The sequence below is a fragment of the Leuresthes tenuis genome, unplaced genomic scaffold (genome assembly GCF_036924035.1).
Source record: "Leuresthes tenuis unplaced genomic scaffold, fLeuTen1.0.hap1 SCAF_2, whole genome shotgun sequence".
In the NCBI taxonomy this organism is placed as follows: domain Eukaryota; kingdom Metazoa; phylum Chordata; class Actinopteri; order Atheriniformes; family Atherinopsidae; genus Leuresthes; species Leuresthes tenuis.
The window spans coordinates 22,907,514-22,934,476 of NW_027325356.1; the positions used below are offsets into that span (position 1 = coordinate 22,907,514).

Genomic DNA, 26,963 nt, shown 5'->3' on the forward strand with positions numbered 1-26,963 from the left:
AACGTTTGTCACGTCAGCAATTTGTTTAATTGCCCAAAAGAGTGAATGCCCTGATCAGCTTATTAACGACGAGACGCCTGGAAGCCACTTCTCAACATGTAACCAAGTCAAAAACACTCACATATCAATGTCATTGTGTTTATGAGTGTGGATTCAGAGGATTTATCTCAAGATGCGAACCACAAAGTGGCAACACTTGCAAACAGAAGAGCAGGAAAAGTTTCTAAAGAAAACTTTTGGACGGATGATTCAAGGTTAACTTGTACCAGAATGATGGGCAGCGAAGAATGAGGAGATTGGGGGGGGGGGGGGGGGGTTAGCTAATCATCCAAACCATTCATCCTCTTTAAAACACAGTGGAGGCAGTGTGATGGTATGAGCATGTACGACTGGATCAATGGTGTTCACTGACAGATGTAGCAGGTTGAAGCCTTGAAATAGAAATAGAAACCCTCTGCACAATGGTTGTTCAAATGCTATAAAAGTGATTGGAAAAAGGATAATAGAAAGTTTTTGGGTAGAATGTTTTAAAATGGCTTAAATACGAGAGACTCAGCTGACCTGAACCCAGACATCGAGAGTCTCTAAACTCAAGAACAGTTTCTGCTGAATACACTATATATGTAGCAAAAATCATTAGGATCACTGATTTCATTCCAGGTGGAGATCATAAATCCCAACTGCGGATCTTATAGATTTAGATCAGGATATTAGAAATGACACTCTTTGACACTGCTGCTGTTTTTGTGAGACATTGTGTTTGTCGGGCATTAATCCCTAAAATGGCTGCGGGATTTATTCTTTCTTCTGTGCAGCAGCATCACGGTGAAGCACCCCAACCAGCCAGTAGGAGTCACTCATTTCAGCACCAAGGACGACCCTCACCAAGTTTCTGCTGAGCCAGTTCTCAATTAGATATTTCTGCAAAGTTGTGTTCATTGTAAAAATAATTTTCTGGAAATATAAAACTCTCATATAATTAATACTGCCAAGTTAAAGTCGTTGGGCCGCTCTGAGTTTGGAGGAGCGCCCTCGAGGATTCTCTCTGACATCATCTTTTTCAGGGGTGATCACTTTTCTTCTCAGAGGAACCCAGTGGACACTTTTTACGTCTCTTTTCTCGCCCTCCAGCTTTTTCTTCCTGCTTCCTTGCTTCTTTGGGTCGAAGTGGTACTGATCCAGATTGGACAAGTCATCTCCCTGCAGGAAACGTTTGACCAGTCTGTCCTCTAACGAATGAAATGTGATCACGCAGAGACGCCCTCCAGCTTTTAGTGCATCCTGGGCAGCCCGCAGACCTGCGTGTAGTTCATTCAACTCATCGTTCACGAAGATGCGCAGAGCCTGGAAGGTCTTAGTGGCAACATGTGCAGGTCGGTGGAGTCGGTCTTTTCGTGCATAGATGACAGCTGCAGGAAATGCTCCTAGAAACAGGAAATGGAAGTGAGTGGATCTTGTAAAAGCTGCCTGTAAGTAATGCACTACATTTTGTCTTTGAGTATGAAAAGGTTGAATACGGCACACAGAAAGAGAAAAAAACAAATGCCAAAATAAATTTTTTTGTCTTATCTCATACTTGAGCGTTTAACTGATGAAAGACTCATTCAGGAAGACTGGCCCTTTTGTCTCAGCTCACTCTGTCTGTGAAACAAATCTGATCTTACCACAGCCTCCTAAACCAATCATTTCACTGCTGTCCCTCTCCCTGAAGCTGTCATCTCAAGGCCACACTGATGCAACCCTCCTGCACCCACTCATTCAGGCTGACTAAACTTTAACAAACAACATTTCAGACTCAAAGTGCGGCCATTTTAAGGGAGGATGTGTTACAATGTTCTGCTGAGAAAACCGGCATCCTGGCATCAATATGGATGTCACTTTGACACTTTGCATCTACCTAAACATTGTTGCAGACTAGTCATATCACATATGGCAACAGTATCCCTCTTACCTAGCAGGACTGCAGTTGACATGGCAAAAAGGAAGAAAAAAAAAGTTTATGTTTTTATATGGTGCCTTTTCTTTGAAATGACTTAAAACCACTCTCATTTGAGAAATGAATCAAACACTTATATCTGATGCTTTTCAGTCAACCATGGAATGGTGTATGTGTTAAGTATTCAGGGAAAGGCACCTAAATGAGGGTATAGCAGTAAGGGACGTTAGCCATCGATCCTAGATCCAAAGGATCCAGGATTTAGGAGGACCTACTCAATTTTAGGTGGGTGATCATAATTATAAGGCTAACCAGTGTTTGTATTTTTAGTTGTGATGTTTTCAATGAATGTAACAAACTTTAACAAAGTAGGATTACAAAATAGAAAATCCCTGAGTGATGCTATGTTGAGATATTTTGAGTTATGTCATTCCAGTGGGTCATTACTTGGTACCACCTTCTTAAACATTTTTGCAGACCAAACACACCCTCAGTAACATAACAAAGATCCCAAGCCAATGACCCGGCTTCCAGACACCATACATCAAAACCTGATTAACCATTTTGAGACTTATTGATATGGAAACCAGGGGATAAACATTCTCTGTAATGCCATCTGTCAGGAGAACTAAATATTTTTTTAAGAATCAAACAAATCCAGCTGCCTTTAACTTAAGACTCGTACGTACACCATTTTCTGATTGACTGAAAAACATCAGACATAACAGTCTGATTGATAGCAGTAAAGCAAAAATGGTTCTTAAGTAAACTGAGAGAAAATACACCGTATCACAATTAAAGAAAAAAATATACAGCTTTGTGAAAAACATACAATTCAATATCAGGAGTTGAGAAAGAGCTACAGTTGGACTGAGCGGCAAGTCCATCAGCGACACTGTGCGGAGCAGATGGAGGGTGGAGAAGGTGTTGTTATGGCTTATGTGTCACTAATTATGTGTCACTGTCAAATTCAAGTTAAACCTTAGTATAAAAAACATTCGTCACCGCGCTCACAATACTACTAAAAAATGACCGTGTGTGTTGTGCGCTCTAAACCTAATGCACTCAGCCTTGACGGGTGTTGGGGGAGGACAATCTTGCAAAAAAAAATTAAAAATGATGTCTCCAATTTTTGAGCCAACAAATTGCTAGTGCAATACATGCAAAGGTATTAGGAGTCGCAGCACACACAAGGCCTTTTGTTTTTGCTCACAAACATACAGGGTACAAAACGTATCAAACTTAAAGTACAAAGATTTTCTATCAAATCTTTATTGATACGTGTGAAGAGTTTAACTCGACCAACTCGTAACCGCTAAACACAAATGACCAAAAGAGCAATGCACTTATAGAGACCCAAAGAGAAACTGCAAGAAATAGAGAAGTGAGTGATGTGGCATTTCTCTCCTCCTGCACTAAACAGCCCAAGGTGTGACTCACACTGCAATCAATACCATCCATACCCGCACGGCAAGGACCAGCCCTGGTCTGGCCTCACCAAGCCATGTGCTCTCTCTGTCTCTAATTCATCTTTCAAAGGTCCTACAGGCAGATCCGCAGAGAAAAGAAGAGATTAGGATGTGTACATAAAGGGGAAATCAGGTAGTTAGGAGTGAACCACAACACAGAGACTGTTTAACACAGATGTAGAGGGAAAAAAAAACCTCTCATGGCTTTGTTTGTACTCCGCTCTGTGTTATGTCTGTTCATAAGTTGCTGCATTTCATGTTTTTGTCACACTCCAGAAAGGCATGAACTAATGCATGCAACAACAGGCAATTTAGAGAAGACAAGAGTGTGTTCAGTGTTTTGGGCTGAACAAAAAGCTAAAGATTGTTCATAAAAAAATAAATTCATGCATTTGTACCATTCGTGGAGGTGTAAAAAAAAAAACTGGAGCCTAGATTACATTAATTCCAACTCCATGGTGCATTTGTTAGTTAAGTTTTCCATCTTTCACATAGAGAATTCACATGAGGGTACGAGTCAGTTTTTTATTTTACTTTTTTTAACGTTTAGTGAAGTTATTACTAAAAAAGTGGACAGAATTCACACAAATCTTTATTTCTCCACTTCGAAGAAGAAAAAAGGAAACATTTGAGAGCTTAAACCTTTGACTTTCATTATAAATCACTGCCTTTTCCCTTATGTCAATTTACATTTTTAAAGCAAAGAAGAAAAAACTGGTCATATGTCCTGAACATATGACATCCTATATCTTTGTCTAAATTACATAAAGTCATGTACAAACTTTAGAGCCACCCCTTCTTCGTGAGTTAACACAAATCGTGTTCTATGCTAACATCCTGGATCAATAAGCACTTCCTGGACATGGGTTGGTGCTTACAACATGGGATTCTCAGCTGCACAAGAACCTTACTAATCAACTCAATCTCAACCCGAGTCGAGGCATGACATTACCGAAGATACACAAAGGCTTGGAGTTTATAGAAAACATAACACGGACAGTACCAGTTATAAGTTTGGGCCACTTATTCAATAGGAGACGGTTAGTGTGCCCAAACCTTTGATTGTAAAGTATAGACCAGGGATAAATCATTCTGACCTCCGGGAAGTCTGCGGCCGTGCTCATGCTAGCACCTGGCACCATTCAGCACTGTTCGGCACCATTAGCATTTAATCTGTACACTGCGGTCCGCACTGATTGTCCATGTTGGTAGTTACAACATTAAAATAACAATATTCCATGAAAAGAGAGGGCAAAGATGTAACCTGTTGCGAACCAGTGAGAAAAGATGCGCTTATGTGGGCAATGAAGAGACAAATTCAACTATCAGACATTGAACGTTTTTTATGCCTTGCTTAAAAAACATCAGGTCTTTATGCTACATCTATTGCAGCCACCAGTCAACGGGCTACTGTGCTATTGTACAGTATTGAATACCGTCTGTATGTTCAGTTAGTGGGTAACCAGTGTGACAGACTAATAAAATGCTAAAAGTCCAACCCTAAATTTCAAGAGCCACAAAATACAAGAATGTTCTACTCTATGTTGTTTAACAAAGTAGTCCGTCATCCAACTCATTTCATTCTGCCTTTTTTAATTTTCCATGTGTGCCTGTAAAGATTATTCACGTATTGTTTGCCAGCTCCGACTGGTGAGTCACATCATTTCAGCCTTTGCCGGGTCAGATGTGATTCACTAAGTTGTTTAAATTGCTCCTAAGGCGCTTCAAATCATCTTTGAAAAAGGTAACAACCACCTCAAGCTAGCATATCAATCATTTTCACACACTGGTGGGAGTTTTTTCCCCCCCGATTTTGACTGTTTTCATTCATCTTTTCGTATGTTTTTTCAAAAGCAAATAAAACTGGGCAATGGAAACCCAGCCAATGTTTACATGGTTCATGTGAGTACACATTATTTACACAGTCCTGTAATCCACAAAGACATGCTTCTGAATAGGGATGCATGCTAAATTTGTATGTACCTCAACAACTGAATTAAACTCACAACAAACGCTGATATGGACAAAATGTAACATCTTGTCTGCCCATATGTTTACGGCAAAAAATATGCAGCAATTTCAATAGATAATGTACAGCTGTGCAGTGTCTAACAAACATCAGCTGTCATGAATGAGAAAAACATTAAACCACGCAATCTTTCTTTTATTACTCAGTACCACACGCAAAGGCACAAGCCTTCATTATTAGTCCTGAGACGCGTCACTGTCACAACTGGTCATAGAGCTCCCCCTGGAACTTTCTTAAATCAAGACCTCTTCGACTATTGCAAATAAACACTGGTGTTAACTCGGCTTTCTCTTCAAAGGAGATCAAACAGCTGCTCTTACTCACACCTGTTCTCCCTGGGTGACACTGACGCACTCGCTGCTCTGTTCAATCGCTGTTGCAACGACATCTTGCATCTCAAATCTGGAGTCATATGGCTAAAAACACTTGGAAAAATAACAACAAAAAAAACCCAATCATTGGAGACAAATAACCAACCCCTGCTGCTCGAGCGTGTCACTTCTGTGAGCATGTGTGGGTGTTTACATTTGTGTCAGGTGTACGTCTTTATTTGCCAGCAAAGAAACGAGGGGAAAGAGGGAGTGTGGAGGGAGAGACAGGCTGCTGCATGTGAGATACTGTTTTCTGGGCATTAACCACATTCTGTTCCAGCCACCTCCAACTCTGTCTTTGCCTCATCTCTATCTCTCGCAGGAAGGTGGGGAATAAAAGCACCAAAAAAATGGAGGCAGAGCAGAGGATGATGACTGAGATCACAGTCAGCGTAATTTTCTGGGACTCGTGTCCCACTGGGAGACAGCCTTAATAACTCCACTCGTGTTTTATTTCCCCTTGCAGCCTCCAGAATGCTGTGGGGAATTAATCAGTGGAGTATGTAGCTACCTGCAACCACACTGGCCAGCTGCTGTGTCCGGGTGATGGGGTTGACACGGCGTGCCTCCACAATGGCTGAAGCTATTTTCCTGGCGTGTCTTTCTTCCCCATATGCGGAGAGGATGGATGCTAGAGCCTGTTGATCTAAGGTATTCACAACGTCAGCAGCGCAGGGCATGTCGGGGTACCTACGCACAAAGAGAAGCCCAATTAAGCCGCTTGACGTCATGTCCTTGCTGACAGTGGCAAATCCTGACAACTCTGAGATACAGCTGAAAACCTTTATGGTTGACAGTTCTGAATAGAATGATTGTGAGGCAAGGGAAAGAAAAAGTGCAGCTTGTGCAACAGCTTTTAATGAGGTTATGTTGTCTGGTTGCTTTGCGGATTTTGCTGACGCTGAAAGATAAACTAGATATATTTTTGAAAATGTTCAAGAAGCATTATGTTGCTACACATTATCATACACACATTAAGCCTGGTTAATGATAAAAACAAGTCAGCATGTTTCCCCATCAGCTTTTGTATTACCCAGTAACACTTCAGTAATGATACACATACGTGATGTGTAATTTGTTTTTATTCACACCCAATAGCACCATCAGAAAATATGGTTCCGATTACATTTGTGGTGAGACACACTTCACGGCTAAAAACGAGAAAACGAGATGCGACGCCGACAGGAGATGGGTCACCGAATGTGGACTTTGGTTTTATCCACCCAGTTATGCCATTTCCACACATGAACAACAGAGAATGTCTGGTAAATGTGCAGAGAATTAGGTTTGGACTTTCTCGGCAGTTTCCCATTTACCCATCCACTTCCCTGAAAGGGATTCTCCGTCTGAGCTGCATTCTCGCTTTGGGAAATACTTTGCGGTAGAGCCTGGACAACAGCACAGGAGGCAGGATGTGAGGCGAAATGATGCTGCAGTTTTGTTTAGATTATGTCGAGAATGGCAGATTATGAGCTCCCGTCTGCCCACGGCGACATTACTTTTGTCTGTGTTATTAACATTTCATACAGTATATTTGGTCGTATCCACAGTGTTGATAAGCAGCATACTGGTGGTACTGCCTCGCTCTGAGTTATGCAATCCCTACATGACACGTCTACAAACCTTCAGAGTTGAAAACAGCCGTATTCTATCGAGACTACGCGAGAGAACGCCACTTTTCTTTATTTTACAACTGAAAACAAAAACTGTCAAGAAGACAAACAGTTGGTTGTTTTAAAGTTACACAAGCTTACAGAGTGAAACAGCAAAGCTTACAGAGTGCTTAGCAAGGAGCATCATCTGAGGGTGAAAAAGACATAGCTGTTTACAACCTGCAGATAACATCAAGGTGGCTCAATCTTCTATAAACTCAATGACATTTACAGTATGGGTTTCTTTTTGCAGAAGCTAGGGAGGCCACGCCCCTCGTGGTGACTGGTCCTTCCCACAACTCCTGAGCCAGTGTAGGCCGCCATTCTGCACCCGCACCAGTATTTTCATCTGAATTAATAGTCATAGAAAAGGGACACAGACGACTGAGAACACACGTCACTGGATGCTAAATTAGTAGGCAAGCACAAACATTTTAGTTTGTTTTTTCACATATTTGTGACTTGACCTAAATATGAAGTGTCCTCAGAACTTTATAACTGTGTCTCTGTAACGATGATAACACTCAGCCTTCTCCACCTTGAAGGGTGGGTTGGGGGACAGGAGCACCTGGGCACTTGGACATCCTTGAAGACCTGCAAAGTACCAACAAAATGGCTTTTTTTTTTTAAAATCATTGTTGGATCAGATTCTGGCATGTGTGTGATGTATGGCAGAAGACACACACTACAGAAAAATGCATTAGGTTTAGAATCCTTTGGGACCCAATGCAAATCTCACAGGAGCGGTTGCTTTTAATGTCGTCGTGGGCCGGAGCGGGTGGTCATAGAATAAACTGCGGGTCACTCCCTGAACGCTACTGTAACAGCAGAGAAGAAAAACTTTAGAAAACGCATGTATGAAGCGACGTGTCATGGAGCAACATCGAGCTATTGTAATTGCCGACGGTTTGAGCTTCTCCAATTATCATAGAAACTATCAGGAGCAGCTGTATTAATATGTGCCGCTCGATGCCGGCGTGGTGATGGTGCTGTGCATGATGTGCACGATGCTCATGCTGATATACATTTGTGAAAGGAAATAAGTATAATGGTAGGTTTCATTTAACTGACAGTTTATCTTGCACATACCTTATTTATTGATTGCTGTTATTTGCATGTTAGAAAGCTAACAAGACTTGTATTTTGCTCGCCAATTGTGACTTCATCCTACTATTATGTTAGGTTGTCAGTAGACTTTATTCTGTAAATAATAATTGTTCTGAGCCTTTCTTTATCACTGTGTTGCTTTAAATAGCGGCTCATTTGTTAGATGATTCACACTAAAGGGCTGCACTGGGATTGGGATCCCATGGGACTCACGTCACAGAAATGGGCAGTGATGGTCAGAAATTCAGCAGGAGCAAGTGGGAAGCTCAAAAAAACAGTCCCCTGCAAGATTACAGTAAAGAATCACATAGAATCTCTTTTTAGATACAGCTTTAAAATAAAGCATATTCTTTAGGACCAATGTCAGCCCCTGTTGTTGGCATCACATTTTGACTACACCATTTTTTTTAGTTTTTTTTTTAGCTTCACTTTGTTATTATCGCTCCAATGAGCACTGAAAGAATTTAAGGGCACCAGTGGCTCTGATAATCCAGCAGCTCCCAACGTAAGAACAGATGCATGTTGCGAATCTCTTACCTGTCTCTATCCATTCTCATATCCAAGGGCCCATCCTTGCTGAGGGAGAAGCCTCTCTCCGCCTGATCCAACTGCATGGAGGAACAGCCAGCATCCAACAGGACAGCATCAATGCTGCCTGGCTTAATGTTCATGTTAGACAGCAGGGATTCAAGTTCACTGAACCGGCCGAGCAATGGTTTCACACGACCACTGGAAAAAGGATTCAGGAAACAAAAAATAACTAATTATTCGAATGCCAATGCATTTGGCATACAGAAAATCTACATAATTTAGTTGTCACTGTTTTTAGTGCAGTCATCCCCCACCCCGGGATAATACAGAAGAATTGTATAAGACTAACTGTAAAAAGAGTTTATGAAAAAATAAAAACAATTCCATGCATGCGGATGCAAATTACATTCATTTATTTTCTCTGCTGAATGTTGTATTTCATTATGCAGCTGATCTCATCCATTTTCCAAACCAATTAGTCCCGTTCAGTGTCATGGTAGCAACAGGGTTAAAGCAAAACCTCCCACGTCCCACGTCCCCCTTTCTCCAGCTCTTTCTGGGAGATCCCTAGCCCCTCCCGGCTGGATTGGCCCCAAAGAAAAAACAAACAGCTCCAGAGAGTATACCATTTTTCTTTTTTTTTCTCCACTTACTATTTCTATTCACACCTTCAAAATACAAATACAAATATGAAGACACAGCTACCGTCAATCTCCAGCATAACCTTAAACTGCTTACTTTTTGTTTACTTTAAATCGTTTAAATTCTCACTGTATGCAACCACAAACTCAGCCATTCATGCCCACAAGAGACACAATGTATTGGATGCTGTCGTGGTCAAGTGAGCCTGATAAAGCAAGAGGAGATGCAGCAGCAACTGTGACAAAAAAGGAGGGGAACAGAGAAAAAGAACGATTTCTGATTATTGCACAGCATTCGAATCACTAATGAAAATACCCACAAGTCAGCACAACACTGCAGGTAAGTGCGGCATTGCTGACTTGTCTAAGTGGAGCTGAAGAGCACTTTCTCCTCTTCACTGTGGATTCTCTGCTCCGTTTCCTGCAGCAAAGGAGATTTGGAAACTGCGACACGCGGCGAGGGGATGTTGAGAAGAATCACGCTGGAAATGAGTGGTCTCATTTTAACCAAACCAACCCTTAAGCATAAGTAGTTTGGTTCTATGCCATCCTATGTAATAGACATCAGCAGTCATAGTTATTTCACTTATTCTAACCTCTAGACCACAACAGCGATTAAACAGGAATAGTAAATCGAGTCCTCTCCTCAAACTTCAGTGCACAAATCTCTGTATAATCTTGAAAGAATACAGTAAACCTAAAGAGTTTGATGGGAGGGAGACCAACACAACCCAAAGCAGCTGGATTAGCTTCCCTGCGAACCTAAAAATGATAGTTTATTTTGTTTGGAAGCAAACTGTCTTTGCTATTCTGTTGAGATTCCTCTTCATCCTTGACAGAGAAAGACTTCCTCCTGCACAAGTGGTGAGATCCTTACCATATTCATGCATTTTTCATGTGACCTTTTAACATTGTTTAAACAAATATGATGGCAGAAGAAAGCAACAAGACCTAGCATCTATACATAAGGAGCAAAAGTTATTCCGCAGCTTTCTCCATCTTCCATATTTTCAGATATGAAAATAGGTTTATTGTTGAGGTTATCACCCTTCAAGAAAATAACAGACCAAAATATCAGTCTGCTTATTCTGCGTTGTCTCTAAATGAGAACTCAATTTATATAAAACAGACTCCAGCAAAAAGCTGAGATGCTCCTACTTATTCAGCACTTTGTTGCAAGAGTTGAGGTTGGGTTTTAACGTCAAAGTGGAACTGAACAAAGGGATTATTTTTTTCGTGGATTTTTTTAAGAGACCCCAGCTAATTTCCATTCAGCGCATAGTAACATGACAGGAAGACTTCATTTCAGTGTAGTCGTCCTTATCAGATAACAGTTAATAAAATCATTGTCATTTTTTGCAATTTCTTTTTCAGATGAAGTTGAGGGGAACATATATCATGGAATCACCATGTAATGAACTTTTTTTTTTTTTTCAATACATGAACTAGTCTGAATATGCAAATTAGCAAATTTTACTGTTTGAGTTAGTTAGTGAGTTTGAGTGCTTGCAGAGCTTAACAGCTGGTGCACCAAGCAGACTGGCAGGAAACATGGCCCTAACGAGAGAGCTGTCAGTGGAAACCATGGGAAGGATTATAAAAGTTCCTCAAGAAAGTGATTCATCGAGGACTGTGGCCAGAGATGTTGGCTGCTCCCAGTCAGTGGTGTCTAAAATTTAGGCAAAGTACAAACAAAACAGGAAGGATGAAAAGGGAAACGTATAGGTGAATACAAGGACAATATCAAAGCATCAGGACAAAAAAAGTGAAAGCAGTATGCCTTGAAAATAGAACATTCATTAAGTTTAATAAAGGAAGTGTAAAAAGAAATGGACACTGAAGTAGTCGACTAAAGGAAATAAGATTTACATCTAGAAAAGCCACCTCTAGAAGGGCCATCACCAACAGCTAAACAGAAGAAATCAAGGTTACAGTGGGTAAAGAAGCCGTCATGGACTGTGGATGATTGAATGAAAGTGCTATTCAGTAATTAATCACCCATCTGGATTGGGCAAGGAGATGATGCTAGACCTACATAAATTGACTGCCTGAAAAAAAAAGCACATTTCCACAGTCATTGATGAAATGGGGTTGATGTCAGGTGAAGGACCAGGGGAGATGGCAGTCATTATCTCTTTACAGTAAATGCACAGTTGTACATTAATACTTTAATACTGTCACTACACGATCTGGACGCAAATGGGCAGCGGACACATCAGTGGCTCAGGCAGAGAACCTCTTGAAGTTGAAGGACATCATTGGGAACCTGTGCATTGGGTGCCAGGGACTTGGAACAACCTATTTCCAGCAGTGGGAGAAGGCAGACAAAAGGCAGGGCCTGGGGGAAGTGGGACCTGCCGAAACGTAAGATCATGATAAAATCCATCCTGTTGTCGGCACAGTTCCGGTGTAAAACTTCTCCGTGTCATTACGGAATGAAGCTGCAAGTTCCTTCTGAACTCTGAACTCTGGTGACTGGAGCCCTTCCACATCTGGTACCTGCTCCGTTCAGTGTATGACAGCCTCCCAACACCAACAAACCTGCACAGGTGGGGGCTGAGGGAGGACTAAGAAGATATCGATGGCACCATTACAAGGTCCTCAGGTCGCTGGCCAACACACGCCCAGCACCATCCATCCAATTTGCCTGGGTGAGGGAGAGACCACCGTCCTCCAAGAAAACCATAAATGGCCTCCTGCACACAGCACCATCATGGGAGATGAAAACTTTCCCCAGGTTGTCCAAACCTCCCTGAGACCAGACGCGGACATATGGTCCAAGGAATACCAGAAGATCATCCTGATTGAATTAACGGTCCCTTCGGAAGACGGATGCATTGAGGCCTCAGAACGTAAGATCACCAAATACCAGGACCTGGTCCAGCAAAGCAGAGAGGGGGGAGGGTATATCTAAATGATTCATGCAGACTGATTTACAAAGCTGTGAGCTTACAATTAACTAATGACTTTGCCCTTGTTAATGGGCAAAAACAGGCTTTGCTTAAATTTTTTACTTTACACTGCTTTAATAGTTGCTGCAAAGGAGGAGGAAGCTCAGGTTTTTGTGCAACACTGGCGAGAGGAGAGAGCGTGTGAAAAAGTTGAATCTCCCTTCATGCCAATTTAATCAGAAAAAGGCATTATTATTATTATGACTGTCAATCCATGTTATTCTCAATGAAGCAGAGGGAATAAAAGACAACCTGAAATCTCCGATTAGAAGGAGTCGTGCATCTTTTTTTTTTCTGCTGCACCAAAGCTTTTTACAGGTTTTCACGTTTTGTTCCATCTTTTATTTATGTATGTTTTATCTCAATAGACACACCGTCATTTGTGGAGCTGGGACATCGTCTTATACATTTTCCCCTGGATTGTCCCTGAGTGCTGAGGATAATGGCTACAGTGGCAGCTGGTAAGTCCAAAAGGCTTTCTTTTTTTGTTATACAATGTTAGGCTTTGATGGCTCTTCCTCACTTATGTGTGCGGTCTTGAACCTTTGCAAATGTTTTTTTTTTTTTTTTTTTTTTTTTTTTTTTAAATCGAAACACCTCGATCAAACAGACATCATGGTTACATGTCCTGTGTTGTAGCAAGAAACAATCCGTGTCGTTAGTGAACGACATCCTCCAGGTTATAAACAGGTCTGACTATTTGAGATTTTACACTAATTTGTGCTGCTCCTGGTCGACTGCTCTGGTCATAATCAGAATGAGCTGGTTGCATCCAACTTAGTGAATCAACAGATTCAGGAAGTCACCTGCAGAACTGCACCCTCCCATCGGTGCTGTTTCGTGTTAGCCGGTAACAGTAAATGAGGGCTTTAATGAGCAGCACAACTGAAGCATACCATACTCTCTTTATTATTTTTAAACTTGCTCAAACTTGCTCTGACACTGTGTCTTCGGTTGTGTTTAATGTGCTGACGTCACATCTACATTAACAGTGTGTTTAGCTTGCCATCTCATGATGTGGCATCAGTCAATTTTCTGCTAGGAATACAAATATGCAAGGCAGTGCTGTACAATCACACAGCCAAACAGACCCAGAATCAGTGGACCAACATAGCATGCGATTGTGCATAAAATCATTCATCAGCATAGTCTTCCTATGGTTGACTATATTAATTATAACCGATACCAAATCAGCTATTGGTGAGTTTAAACTTGGCTTCTTATTGCAAAGCGATGCAGCTCATGGTTTTAAATTGGTGTTTGTTGTGTTTGTCTTTCCTGTTCTCTCAAACTCCAGCTGGTCGAGGCGCATGGCCGCCCTCCCTGAGTCTGGTTGTGCCAGAGGTTTCTTCCTGTTAAAAAGGAGTCGTTTCTCTCCACAGTCACCTCATGCATGCTCAGGACGGGAGATTGGATCAAAGAGAAGTTTCGGTGCAATCTGTTGGTTTCCTTAACGAAGCTACTTTTTTTTTTATTTTTTTTTTTAAATTGGCTCTGTCTGTATGAAATGGACTAATTTGGAATTGAATAAATTGGATTTGATTGGATTCTAATTGGATTACAATGAATTGGATTGTAACTGGCTTGAATTGGATGTCATCTTCAAAATGCCTTGAAATGACATTTGTTGTAATTTGGCGCTTTATCAATAAAACTGAACTGAATTGAATAGAAAGCAAACAGTTCATGCATTAAAGTGATCACACCAAAACTTGTGGATTTTCTCATGTAATTTAATTTAAACCGAGTGCCATCCATTTCCATTGTATTTATTAGATGAGAGTCATTAGTGCAGCAGGCACCTCGGGAACCCAGAAACTCACTCTGAGACAACCTAGTGAGATAAATAGCATTACGGGCAGAGAAGAAAAAAAAGTACATTTCATTTGGGGTTGAACTTTCCCTTTGAACATATGCAGTGCACTTTCTTGTGCCTTGTTAAATCTGATGTCTCACCCATCTTTGAGGCAACTAGCAACCTGTGCACACACACCGAGTCACTGTTCTCAACACGTGAACCTCCATCTGGAGGAGAAGGCTAGTTGATTTTAGTGCATGCTTGTGTAAGCGAGCCCACAATGAGCGCTCACCGCTTAAAGAAAGCAACATACAGTACTGTTAATTACCTCTTGTAACAAATTGTAACCCATTTTTTAGGTGCACTTCGATATGAATCTTTGTCCACGAGTTTGTGCATGAAATTAAACGGCTGTAAACTGGAGGCATTTAGAAAAAATATATATTGCTATTTATCTGAAAGTAGCGCCTGCTTCGACGCTCTGACGATGCCCTTTGGTCTGCTTTATGTTAAAAAAAAAAAAAAAAAACTTTTTTTTTTCCACAGAAGATGATGAAAGCATGTTGCAAGAGTACTAAATCAAAGTGCAGACACGAGCAGTACCAGAACGCTAAAAACAAAACTGTATTTTACATCTGATCTGTTACTAGCTATCGCATGGTTCTCGGGGTAACAAGAGGGTGATGTGACTGTGTAACGTGAGTACTTGTTCTTATCCATGTATACCCTGTAATGAGTAATTGGTTGCAGTATTCTTACTATTATTGACCGCTGTCTGACAGCCAAATTGCCCCCCCGGGTACAACAGGACCGTATGCAGTTTTCCACAGTTTGAACTCTTTATGAGCATTATGATGACTGTACCTCTCTCAAGATTAACTAGGGGCACCGAAGAAAAGAACACAAACTGGCAGGTCTTTTATTTCAAAGCCCACTGATGACAAAACGGCAAGGGAGCGCCTCACCCACGCTGCCAGGTCCTTCCTTTGCTCTGCTGGGTTTTTTTTTATTTTTTACTATCCTTCACTGTGATTAGTTTGTTGAAAAATCTATAGTAAGCTTTGCTGTTTTCCCCTATAACCTATGCAATCCCTTGCTGTTACCGCCTCCTCAGTAGCACTCTACCGACCACATCCATCTTCTACATGTTTTTTTTTGTTGCATTGTAACTCTTTCTGGTGAGCGATTACATACTTTATTACTTTAAATTGTCTTGGTTTTAAAATATTTAACTAACCCTGCATTCTACCTGGAGATTATTTACGCTGACAGCTGGAGGTCAAGCAGAGCTGCACTGATGACAACTTTGTTGTGTCCTCAAAGCTTGTAGCTAAATTTATCTGATGTTTGGTGCTGCATAAGGTAGCACACAAGTGAGCAAATTCCAGGCTTAGATTCCACTCTTTTCTTTCCATTTCTCAGAACACATTTATTTCATTCAACTTTTTATCACATTGCTATGAATGCATCTGTACATAAACTATATAACGACACAATTAGTTGCAGAAAATTCAAACAGAAATAATTTGTACAGTCAATGATTCTGAACTGATTCACAAAAGCTAAAATTACTGAATACATGTTGCACATGTATGACGTGCCCCTGGTTGTACTCAACAAGAGCAGTTGGTTGGAATTCGCGTCTTAATTTCCTTTTCAGACAAATGTAACATGCTTGCAAATAAAGGTAATGCATTTAAAGATCTTTAATCATACACTCATCTTAGTGTTTTCAAGTTCAGTAAATGGCCGTCGTTTATACAGGCCAGCATATCAGCCATTGGAGCTCTAAATCAAATTGTCAAAATTATCAGTCAGTTGTTTTTCCATTGAACAGTGACAGACAGACACGAGCGAGACAGCGGAAAGGACGACCACTGAGGCCACGAGCCTCTCGACAAATTACAAACTAAATAAGACTATTGCTGAATTCCTCACTTTATTGGCTTGGAGAGCCAATAAAGCAGGCCTTCTATGTATTTTTTGACATGATGTATTTTCCGATAGCGTCACTGCCAACAGACACATTGACAAAAATAAAGATCTTGGTCTCGTATAAGCTAGCTCACACTCGAACTCAGTTACGTTAACAAAGAGCTTGCTAACACCTGTATTTCGTTGTGCCGGACTGCCTCACATTAGGAAAAGCAGTTCAATTGTTGGAAATAAAAATTCTGAAGCGCATGTGTCCGCCGACCTGCCGGTGATGAACACACCTTGCACCAAAAACTGCGACTTTTTCCACAACATGTTTTTTGTGAGCCATTGAAGGGTGTAAAAATATGCAAAACAGTTACATAACACGTCTAAATTATTAACTTCTTTATGTGGCTTAGAAACAGAGTTGGAGATATAAATGCCTTATGTAAGGTCCTATATTATTAAAGGGGACAATTTTCAGTGGTTTATGTGCTGAGGTTCAAATGTGGGCTCATAATTGCTTAAGAGATCCAAGTTATTTTTAGTTGCAGCTCCGACAACATTGACATCAGACTAATTAATTTTTTTGTTCTTCTGGTATCTCGGTGAATGAGCCCAATACTGATAAGATTTTTGCTTCAACTTGCCCCGCAACCGTTTAAAGCGTTGCAGATTACATCGCAGAGTGATCGAAAAAGAGGCGAGCGTGTTTAGTGATAGCAATTAGTGATCTACAATAGCAGTGATGGCTACGCTTGTTTCCTTAGGTTTCCATTAGGCCGTAAGAAAAGCGTTTGTTTTTTCTTTCTTTAATTAATTTTTTTTTCCCCTAAATTTTCGACCCACATGACACTCCACACGTATATACACTGCGAAAGTGTCTCCAATAACCTCCATTTTGTTGTTTTATCTTCTGATTCTCGTACCCGTTCACCTTCCAACTATTCTGGAAATGAGATCTGAAAACACAAACGACAAAGCGGGGAATGCAAAGTTCAAAACAAGATCTAATTCAGGTCAAAGTCCCAGGTATTTTCATGTTAATCCTCCACACACTGGGATCACCAAAAAAAAAAAGAAAAGCAGACAGTGAAATCTGCTAGACACCCAGCGTTGTTAAGCTACGCAAAGCTGAAGGACGCCACAAACTGTCTACAGGCGTCCTTTAAAGCTGCCAAAGCATATAGTAGACTCAAGTTATAAAAACTGTAGACAGGTATTATGAATCACAGTGAAATTAAAAAATAAGATATGATACTATGACTTTCCTTAATGACGTATAAAAAAAATATATATATATCATAAATCTTACATATATATATATAAAAGTATCATTCTGATGTCTATAAAATTGATTCTATACTTCTATCAAACCAGTTTTAATAGCATGCAAACAAAACAAAACAAACAAACAAAAAAATTGCTCACTTAATACTCCCTGGCATTCATATTTTCCTGTTGATAAGTGAAACACGCAGAGAGGACATCAGGAACATTCAGTTTGAGCGCATGCTCATTCGACACGACGCTGCCTCCTCACAAATCAAGCCTGAAATATTCCCTTGTGTTGACCTGCTTAGTTCTTTTACCTGCGTCACTGAAGCCTAAGACAAGATGCTGATTGATTGCTTTCAGCAGGGGAGCAGTGATGAAAATATCTACGGTGAGTGAAGGAGAAAAAAAATAAAAGAAGGAGAGGTATACAAGAAACAGATAGGCTGGTCTTTCAAAATACATGTTTTTTCTGGGTCACTCACGACTGACCTAAAGGCGGTTATGAAAGATCTTTCTCTGACTTATTTAATTATTATCAAAGCTTAAGGATAAGTGTGTTTTTGTAACTGCATGTCTGTTAATTCACTGGGGGCCTTCCCATCCTTCCTCTACAAGTATCCTTTTTTCTGCTGCTTTCTCTAGTTTGATTTCAAAATATTTATTTCCTTACTGAAAAGACTCATTTCCCAATACAAATATCCACCATTACCTTAACTGATTGAAGTTATTACCTGGTTACTTGGAATTTGTGCATAACACAGAATAATGCAAAGACGCCTACTCACAGCTTAGTTTTTTTTCCTCCTAAAAATATCTTGCCATTACTACCTTATGCAACATATGAGTGCTTTAATCTTTGAAGCTCGAAGCAACATGTGCACCACATCAATGTTTTCAAGACACCCAAAAAAATCTATTTTTTCTTTTAACATTGACAAACGCAAAGCTCAACAATCTACTATAAAAGCAAAAGGTTTAACCTCTCAAATTCTTTCTTTTTTTTCATTTTCAGGTGTTAATGGAGGTTTTAGAGGTTGTTTAAGGTCATATAGGGCTAAATCAGAATCGCCCTTACTTGAAATATTTACTTCATTGCAAACAATTACAGTATGAAAGGTGATTTACCCTCCCTGAATCTCTAAAGATAGGGTGTTGTATTGAGACAGTGATCGCCTCAGTATTATACGATAAATGATTTGTTGCTTGACAACCTAACAGGTACATTTATGCCCATGAGTTACTGTATTATACAGAAGGAAAATACATCGATTTAATTCTGCACCGAGGATGAATCCACATTACACTAATGACAGACGGATCATAAAAGCGTTTGTGTTCAAGTCCGTGAGTAATGAACCAATTTTTTAATGAACCAAGAGTCTTTTCAGGAAAACTGTCTCACAATGTCTCTGCTGAGATCTTCTAAACTCCTACAAATGAATGGATCCATTGTTGATCGTATGAGTGAGGAAATTAAGCAGTGTGTCAGACAGATGCTTCAGACAGATGCTTCAGAGGGTAAAGATGTTACCATGGTAACCGGTAACTTGTTACATAGTTACAACTAATAAGAGTACTAAAATTGCAAGGCTTTTGTTGTGAGGGACGTAACTCATACACTTTTTATTCAAGCAAATCGAATAACTTACACAAATAATAAACCTGATGGTTTCTTTTTTTGACATAAAACAAACAATGAAAATCCCTCTCTGCGCTCCAAAGCCCAGTTCACACTATGAGACAATAAGCCTGATTTTTCGGTCGCAGACAAATGGCTTTGATCTGAAGCAAATCAATGGATATCAGCTGCTAAGTGTAAAAGTTTGAAATACGTGATTTAAGAGGCTAGCATGGCCATCCCAGCCTCCAACTTAATATTAAGCTTGTTTGAGTGTGAAAGCCTACTTATACTTGCACAGAAGAATTTCTCTGTGTCACTCTCAGCCCCCACAGACCTCCAAAAAGCGAAAAGCTCATAGGATTTGGAGATGATGTTGGTAAAATGCCTACTGGCTGAATGTCAGCTGGAGCTGAGAGGGACTGACAGCAACCGATTTCAGAAGAAAGATGATAAGGTACCAAAATCAATAAACAGCCAAGACGCATAGGTGAAATGAACAGACAGCAGCTGCATTGGACAGTCCTCATTATTCAACACTTAGTGTAGTTTCACTGTAACTGTTCCAAAACAGAGCAAAGCTAAAGGACCAACAACAGCACCAACGCAACCAAGAGCAGCCCACAGTTCATATTGCTCCACATATTTCTCAAAAGTCCCCTCAGTGACAGCAAAATGTTATAACATGTGGACGTGCATTTGTGAAGCATGTTCAGACGCTGAGACATCAGCGAGCAGCTACTTCCAATTAGAGCGAAAGAGAGTGTCAGGTGAAGGTCACGAAGAAAACAAACATACATCAACATAATATCCACAGACTATGGTCTGCATATGAAACTCAGCAGAATTTGGTTAAATACTGGTGAGGTCACCCATACATCCTATATTTGTGGTGGGAAAGTGCCACTTTCTCCTTAAAAACCAGGTGAGCAGAACAGAATGAATCAGCAGAAGTTGCTTGTATTGTGTGCATAGCAGCATCATTGTAAACAGGATGACTTATCTGAGTGACAGCTGTAACTGCTTGATAGATCAATCGGACACAGTAAGGCGTCGAGTCTTGTAGTTTATAAGGTCTAGCTGCAGATCGTGCATGTCGTGTGAACGCGGTTCGGTCACATGAACACGCTACAACTCCAAAACACAAGAGAAACACGTTTGTGTAGTGTGAGCAACTAAATGATCGGATGAAAAAATCTTGCAGTTTGAACTTTACTTAAATTTTACATTCACAGGATTGGGACTTGAAAGTTGATATAAAAACATAATGCTTTGTGTGTGTAGACATAATCACATAAGTGTAGATGAGAATGAATCCATTCATCCATTTTCTATCCAACTCAGGGTCGCCGGGGGGCTGGAGCCTATCCCAGCTGTCATTCGGCGAGAGGCGGGGTACACCCTGGACAGGTCGCCAGTCCGTCACAGGGCCACACAGAGACAAACAAGATACAACCCCACACACGCTCACACTCACTCACTCCTAAGGACAATTTTAGAGTCACTAATTAACCTAACATGCGTGTTATTGGACAGTGGGAGGAAGCCGGAGTACCCGGACAGAACCCCACAACCAAGGGGGACTAACTACCATTATGAAAACAACATTTCAAATAAACCAAGTCTCTGTATGCACTGGTAAACTATAACAAAATGGTCTTCAAAGTTTTTGGATCCCACAAAGCTGATGTGGCGGCCAACACGGTGTCTGTTTTCTAATCAACAAAGTCCGTTATAGTTCACAACATTCTGTCAGTCTGTGTGACCCCGTCTAAAAAACATCAATTCAATATTTATCTGTTCAACTACGCTCTTGTCTTTTCAGGTTTATAACATTTATTGTGGGCATAACTACTGCAGAGCCTCAAGTGCAGGGAAGTCATAGCAACAAGAAGAATGGTGCAGAGAACAGCAAGGCTCAACATTCAGGAGACAAATCGCATTAAAGACATGGCTGAATATTACTCAGGGAGAAGCATTACCATTATAAGCTTATGCTTTTAAGTGTTTGGGTTGTGAAATTACTCTTCTAGTGCAGTAAAACTGGGTTTAGATTGACATCAACACTCAACAGTTTGCTTTGAGGTAATACTTTCCTCAAGCCACGGGAGTACAGAGGAGAAAGAAAATCCTCTAACCCTGTTGTGTGGCTGCACTGCGTAGGCAGGCAGGGTCTTTTACTCAGGCTCCCAATAATATTGGTTAATTGCTAGATTTCTCTAGCCTCTCTCAACTTGCATCACGAGTAGGCGTGGAAAAGTTTACAGTGGGGGTATATTGCTGCTGACAGAATACAGTGTTCTCGTTCTCCCTCTCTCTTAATTGTCATTCTCTGCTCACAGGCACATTTCTCCGGCAGATTCCCTTGAGAGAGGTTTCCCCAGAATCTACGTAAAAGGATTCCTTCCCACGCCATGGTCTAAGGAACATCTCATTTTCATCCACCCGCGCCTTGCTCATGCACACACACTCCCTCTCACCCTGGCACTGTGTCCTCGTGTCTCCCTGTTCTCTCACTCTTATGTTTTCAGTTTCTTTTTTTTTTTCTCTCTTCACTTTTTAACACCGCCCTCCCCATAACTTATAGATCCTACGTGGGAGGCAGCTCTCCCTCACACAGCAGGCGTGGGCCCTTAGTCTGACAAATGACATGCTGGGCCCACCAGCTTTGCGTGGGGGGAGAAAGCTTTAAGTTAAGAAGGAAGAATGGATTTGATTGGATGGTGAAACTCAGGGGCTGTATCTTGGCAAGCTGTATTGGAATGGTGCTAAGGGAAGAATTGAGAAACAGAGGGAAGGCTGCAATACTGCTGTATGTCAAACCCACAGTATGCTTCAAGAAATGATGACCACTAACCAAACATTTCTAAAGTTTTTCAAGCAGTCAACTGTGACAATAAAAATTTATAGTGAAACATTAGTTTTGTTAGAGCATAAACATTTGTCTAGACAGTGTGTTGCTTTAAGCTGGAACTTGTGCTCTGGTCAGGCTGGTCTTTTTCAATAAATCACTTACGAGTGTTCCTTGGCTAACTGCTGGGCCACAGAAACTGCTGTCGGATCTCGGTCTAAAGCCAGGACTGTGGCTTCGGGAACAGTGTTCAGTATTGCTTTGGTATGACCACCACCTCCAAATGTCATGTCCAGGACCACCTACATGCGAGAAAGAAAGAAAACAACACATTCTTCTCACAGCAGGACGCCATATAAACAATTCATCATCACCATCACGATGTTAGTTCATCATTTAAGTGTTTCTTGCTCAGTAGGACACTGTAAGGCCATTTGTAGAGAGTTTTCTGTCTCTCTCATCTCAGGCAAACTTAATGTGACATGTAAGCTTAATGTAGATATCCTCAACATATACATCTCGAACTGGTAAATAGTGTTGTGTCTGAACTTGAAAATTTCAGTTATAAAAGTACTCTAAAAAAAATTTTGAAAATAATCAATTTAAAGGTTTAATAGACTCCGCAATGATCTTAGAGAAACTACTGTTGCTGCCCATCATTCTGTGAAGGGTTATGAAACCATTTCCAAACTATTCAGTGTCTGGCACTCTACAGTAAGGAAGATTATTGACAAGTGGAAAACATTCAAGAGAGTTGCTAATCTTCCCAGGAGTGTACGTCCATGTAAGCTCATTCTAAGGTCAGACCGTGCAATGCTCAGAGAAACTACAAAAAAACAAGAGCAACATCTAGGACTCAACAGGCTCCAGTTAGCACGTTAAATATGAAAGTTCATGAAATGGGTGAACATGTTTGTCTTGTTCACTTTTAAAGTTCCCTCTGATCAAGCTACAGACCAGACCAAAGTGGAGATGTTTGACCATAATGCACTGCGCCATGTTTGGTAAAAACCCAACACCGCTTATCAGAACCAACAACTCATACCAACAGTCAAGGGGTGATGATTTGGGACCTTGCAGTCATTGAGTGGACCATGAACTCCTCTTTATACCAAAGTATTCTAGGGTCAGATGGGAGGTCAGATCTGTCTGACAGCTAAAAACTTGGCTGACATTGGACAGGACAATGATCCCAAGCAGACCAGTAACTCTACAAGTGGATGGCTGAGAAAGAAAAGAATCGAGGTGTCGTAATGGCCCAGTCGAAGTGCAGACCTCAGCCTGATTAAAATGTTGAGGCGACCCGTAATGTGTCATCTGTTGTTGTTCATCCGTGGCTGCATTAACCTAATGTTAAAACCTAGTTAGGACGAAATGATCTTCATCGTGTCCTGAAACCTTTGAATTAAAAGAGGGTACGATACTGCAAAGTTACACATATCATTACTGCAATACTCCTCTAATTAGACAGTTCCATCCAATATGGGAATCAAACAGTATCTTCTACAAGCTATTCTTATGGCACTTTTTTTTTAGTTCCAACCTTTGCATTTTGAAATCTCTGACAGATAAGAAATGATCGTGGTAACACGAAAAATAAACTCTACCGGAAAAACATGACAGGGCCAGCATTTGTTTAATCGCTCTTTAAATTGGTTATAATCTCTTGCGAGTTCTGGCAAATGTCAGTGATGACAGTGCTTTATTTCCAGAGTGTTTCTGTCGGCCAACATAACCATTATTACTCTCCTCTGCAGTAATCTGGCACCACAGCACAAATTAATTACAGCGGGTCTCAAATTCAAGGGATATTGTGTAAACCTAGGTCAGAACTAAACATATTAATATTTCATAATCAATATTTTAGATCCGCTGTAGCTGATTTAATGAATGTTTCTTTATGGATGGGTGATGAACTAGCCACGTGTAACCAAACATTGCCGTTCACTTTGTTCAAGCTGTTTGCCGAACTCTGGTTCGCCTCTCCCACTCTCTTCGGTGCAGTTTCGAGCAGCAATAGGAGGCTCTGACCGGCAGAAAGGTTCACATAAAATAATCTTTAAAAGCGTTAATGCAACTTGTGTGCAACATTCATTTCAGCCTCCAACTCTCAGTTGCCACGTGAAACTTAGATTTTGATGAAAGCTCCGATATACGCGTACGTATTGGACTTGTTACGTGGTCGCAAACAAAAGTGAACTCCCCATGTCAGACAGACTCATTCAGTGTAACTGAGCCCAAACTAATGAAATTGCTGTTAGTTCATACACATCTCCTTAATCCTCACACAATCAACTCTTTCATCCCACAGCTTCCTTGATGAAGAAGACAGTCACAAGTCGTTTCCATGGGAATCTTTCCCCATCTCTGCCAACCCTTTTATCGATTCAATCCATGAGATTACCCGACCAAATAAACGTTTTATATATAGACACATTAGGTACAAAGCTGTTAGCTTATGCACATTCAAGTGTCTCGACCACATGGACTTACAAGACACCATCAGACAGATCCTAATAGTTTATGTCTCATCATTCAGTTGTAAATTCATGGTCTAAACAGTCTCGATTTGTGGAGGTGCAGCTGGGAACTACCACGATAACATGCTGAAGGAATTCAAATAAACCAACTGTGCACCAACTGCCAACAAAGTCTTTCGCTCTTTGTCTCATGCGCTCATGCTTCTCCAAAAGACTCTCAACAAAAAGTGCAATAAACAACATAAAGATGTACAACTAGTGAAGGCCCTCAGTCTGAAAAATGCTGTGTTTATTATAAGGCAAACATGTATGAAACTACCACGATTCAAAGTAAATACAAAAATAAATAAATGTTACTAAAATAAAGCATAGTGTCATAATGTACATACAAATCAAAAAGGGAAAGTTGGATGTAAAAAAAACTTATGCAGAATTATACATTCATTTGACATTTTATGCATAAATTATTGCATAAATAAATGTTCTACTTTATTTTACAAGTTACTTATCAAAGTAATTTTTATAAACCTGCTTTAATGACGCCATTTCAGTCCTTCAAAATCACAAGATGTTGGAGAGGGGAAAAAAAGAACCACTTTTCTCTCTTCATTTGTTCAGTCTTGCCTAAACAGATCCGGTTCATTAATGCTTTCCATTGCAACCTGTTTATTCTGATTTATGCTGATTTTGATGCTGAACAAAGTTAGCTGTCCGCCATTCGTGAAATTAAAAACAAAAAGGTAAGCCAACATGAACCGAAACACTTTCCTGGTGAAGGAAGTGAACAGAGAGCTCTGTGGTTAGAAATTTGGAAACGCTTACTTGCGCCTATTCTTTGTGAGTAACTGTCACTGTAAGTGTTTAAAGAGTTGAAGGCATTTATCTGTTAAACAGTGTATTAATCGAGTCACATGAGTGAGGGAGAGGTAAAAATGAGCAACGCATGCCAACCATTCTGCACCATTTTTTCCTTTGGTCAGGCAGCTGTCATCAGCTGCATCGAGGAATAACATGCAAGACGCATCCTGTCCAGATATTATTTCTAGTTCAAAAATAAAAAAAAAACTCTTAGCCCTTCAAATCACTGCTTAAACAAACTGAGCCGAATTCACTTTTTCTCTTTTTTTTTTCACGTCAACCCTGGCATTTATCAAAGTATCAGCAAATGGCAGGTAACAGACGTAACATGAAACAAAAGGAAAAGCCAGTTATTCCCCACAAAAACATTAAACATGCCGATCGATAGTGACGTTGAAGGTGGGGTGTGTGCGTGCATGTGTGAGGGAAGAAGTGATCAATGGCGGTTCCCTCTCCTTTCCAGCGCACAGCAGCAGATGGGGAGGGGGTGTGGGCTAGTGGGATGAGTCACACGCATAATGAACTTGCCTGTTGTGCTATTCAATACAAAAAAAAAACAGAAAAAAAAACAAAAACACAAACACAAACAGCAAAGTAGGCTGGCTTTTATCAAAACAGTCAACACAAGCAACCAGGAGACAAACTGGTTCCCTACTGGAGTGGGTGGCACTTGTCACAACAGTCTTTTGTAACATACCGAAGAAGTTGTGGCCTAAAGGACAAAGGTAAAGCTTATTCATCTAACCGGTGCAAATGGCAGACGGCTGATTCTTGATATTTTAAGTCGTGAGACGTTGGAAATATGAACGCTGTTTATTTTCATTTGGATCACTGCTGCGTGGAGCATAAACACTATCCACCTTTATGAGGTTCCCTCTTAGTTTCAGACACTTTAATCATGCAAAAGTCAAATGAATTCTGCTAAAAGAAACAATAAGATAAATTAGGTTTAAGATAAATTAAGCCCCCCCATCATCCTTAAGGAAAACAAGCTTCTCCAAAACACCTGAATGCTGTTGTGAAAATCCTCCTGTTACTTCTGCCACCGGGTAGACAAAACAAGTTCTTGAAAAGATTTGGTGATAATAAGTTTGGCATTTGCAATGATGGCTGACACCAAACTTGGGAATGAGTCATTCACATTGATATTTCATACAGAACGGTGTCAGCGAGGCCCTCACCTCGACCACATCCCTGCAGAGAAAGCTTCAGACTGGTATTAAGCCAGAAGGCAACGCGAGGGGTCTGGGACTTTAAATGCGGAGATGACACCAAAAATAAAAGTAATTGCTCCTGTCTGTGTTTTGTACTCTGTGTAAGGTGTGCAATATCTGCCTTTCCCAGCAGAGGGAACAGGAGAGTTAGGAGTGGTCCGAGTGGTGCAGTCCAACAGTCAGGCTGCAAGGTGCAATAATGCCAGACACTTACAACAGTCACCACATGCTTAATAAGAGCTTTGCATCCCAAAGGGGAAAA

At 40.6% G+C, this 26,963-nt stretch overlaps 1 protein-coding gene across 1 annotated transcript in view; it reads right to left on the minus strand.

Annotated features, from left to right (window-relative positions):
- Positions 1–304: 304 nt before the first annotated feature.
- Positions 305–26,963, minus strand: part of mettl15 (methyltransferase 15, mitochondrial 12S rRNA N4-cytidine) — a 45,798-nt gene continuing 19,139 nt past the window's right edge. The window contains exons 2-5 of the mRNA XM_072380714.1: positions 22,315–22,451; positions 9,102–9,293; positions 6,317–6,495; positions 305–1,424 (exon numbers count right to left, since the gene is read on the minus strand). Coding sequence (XP_072236815.1) covers positions 994–1,424; positions 6,317–6,495; positions 9,102–9,293; positions 22,315–22,451 — 939 coding nt within the window. The 3' untranslated portion in view covers positions 305–993. The remainder of the gene's footprint in view (positions 1,425–6,316; positions 6,496–9,101; positions 9,294–22,314; positions 22,452–26,963) is intronic.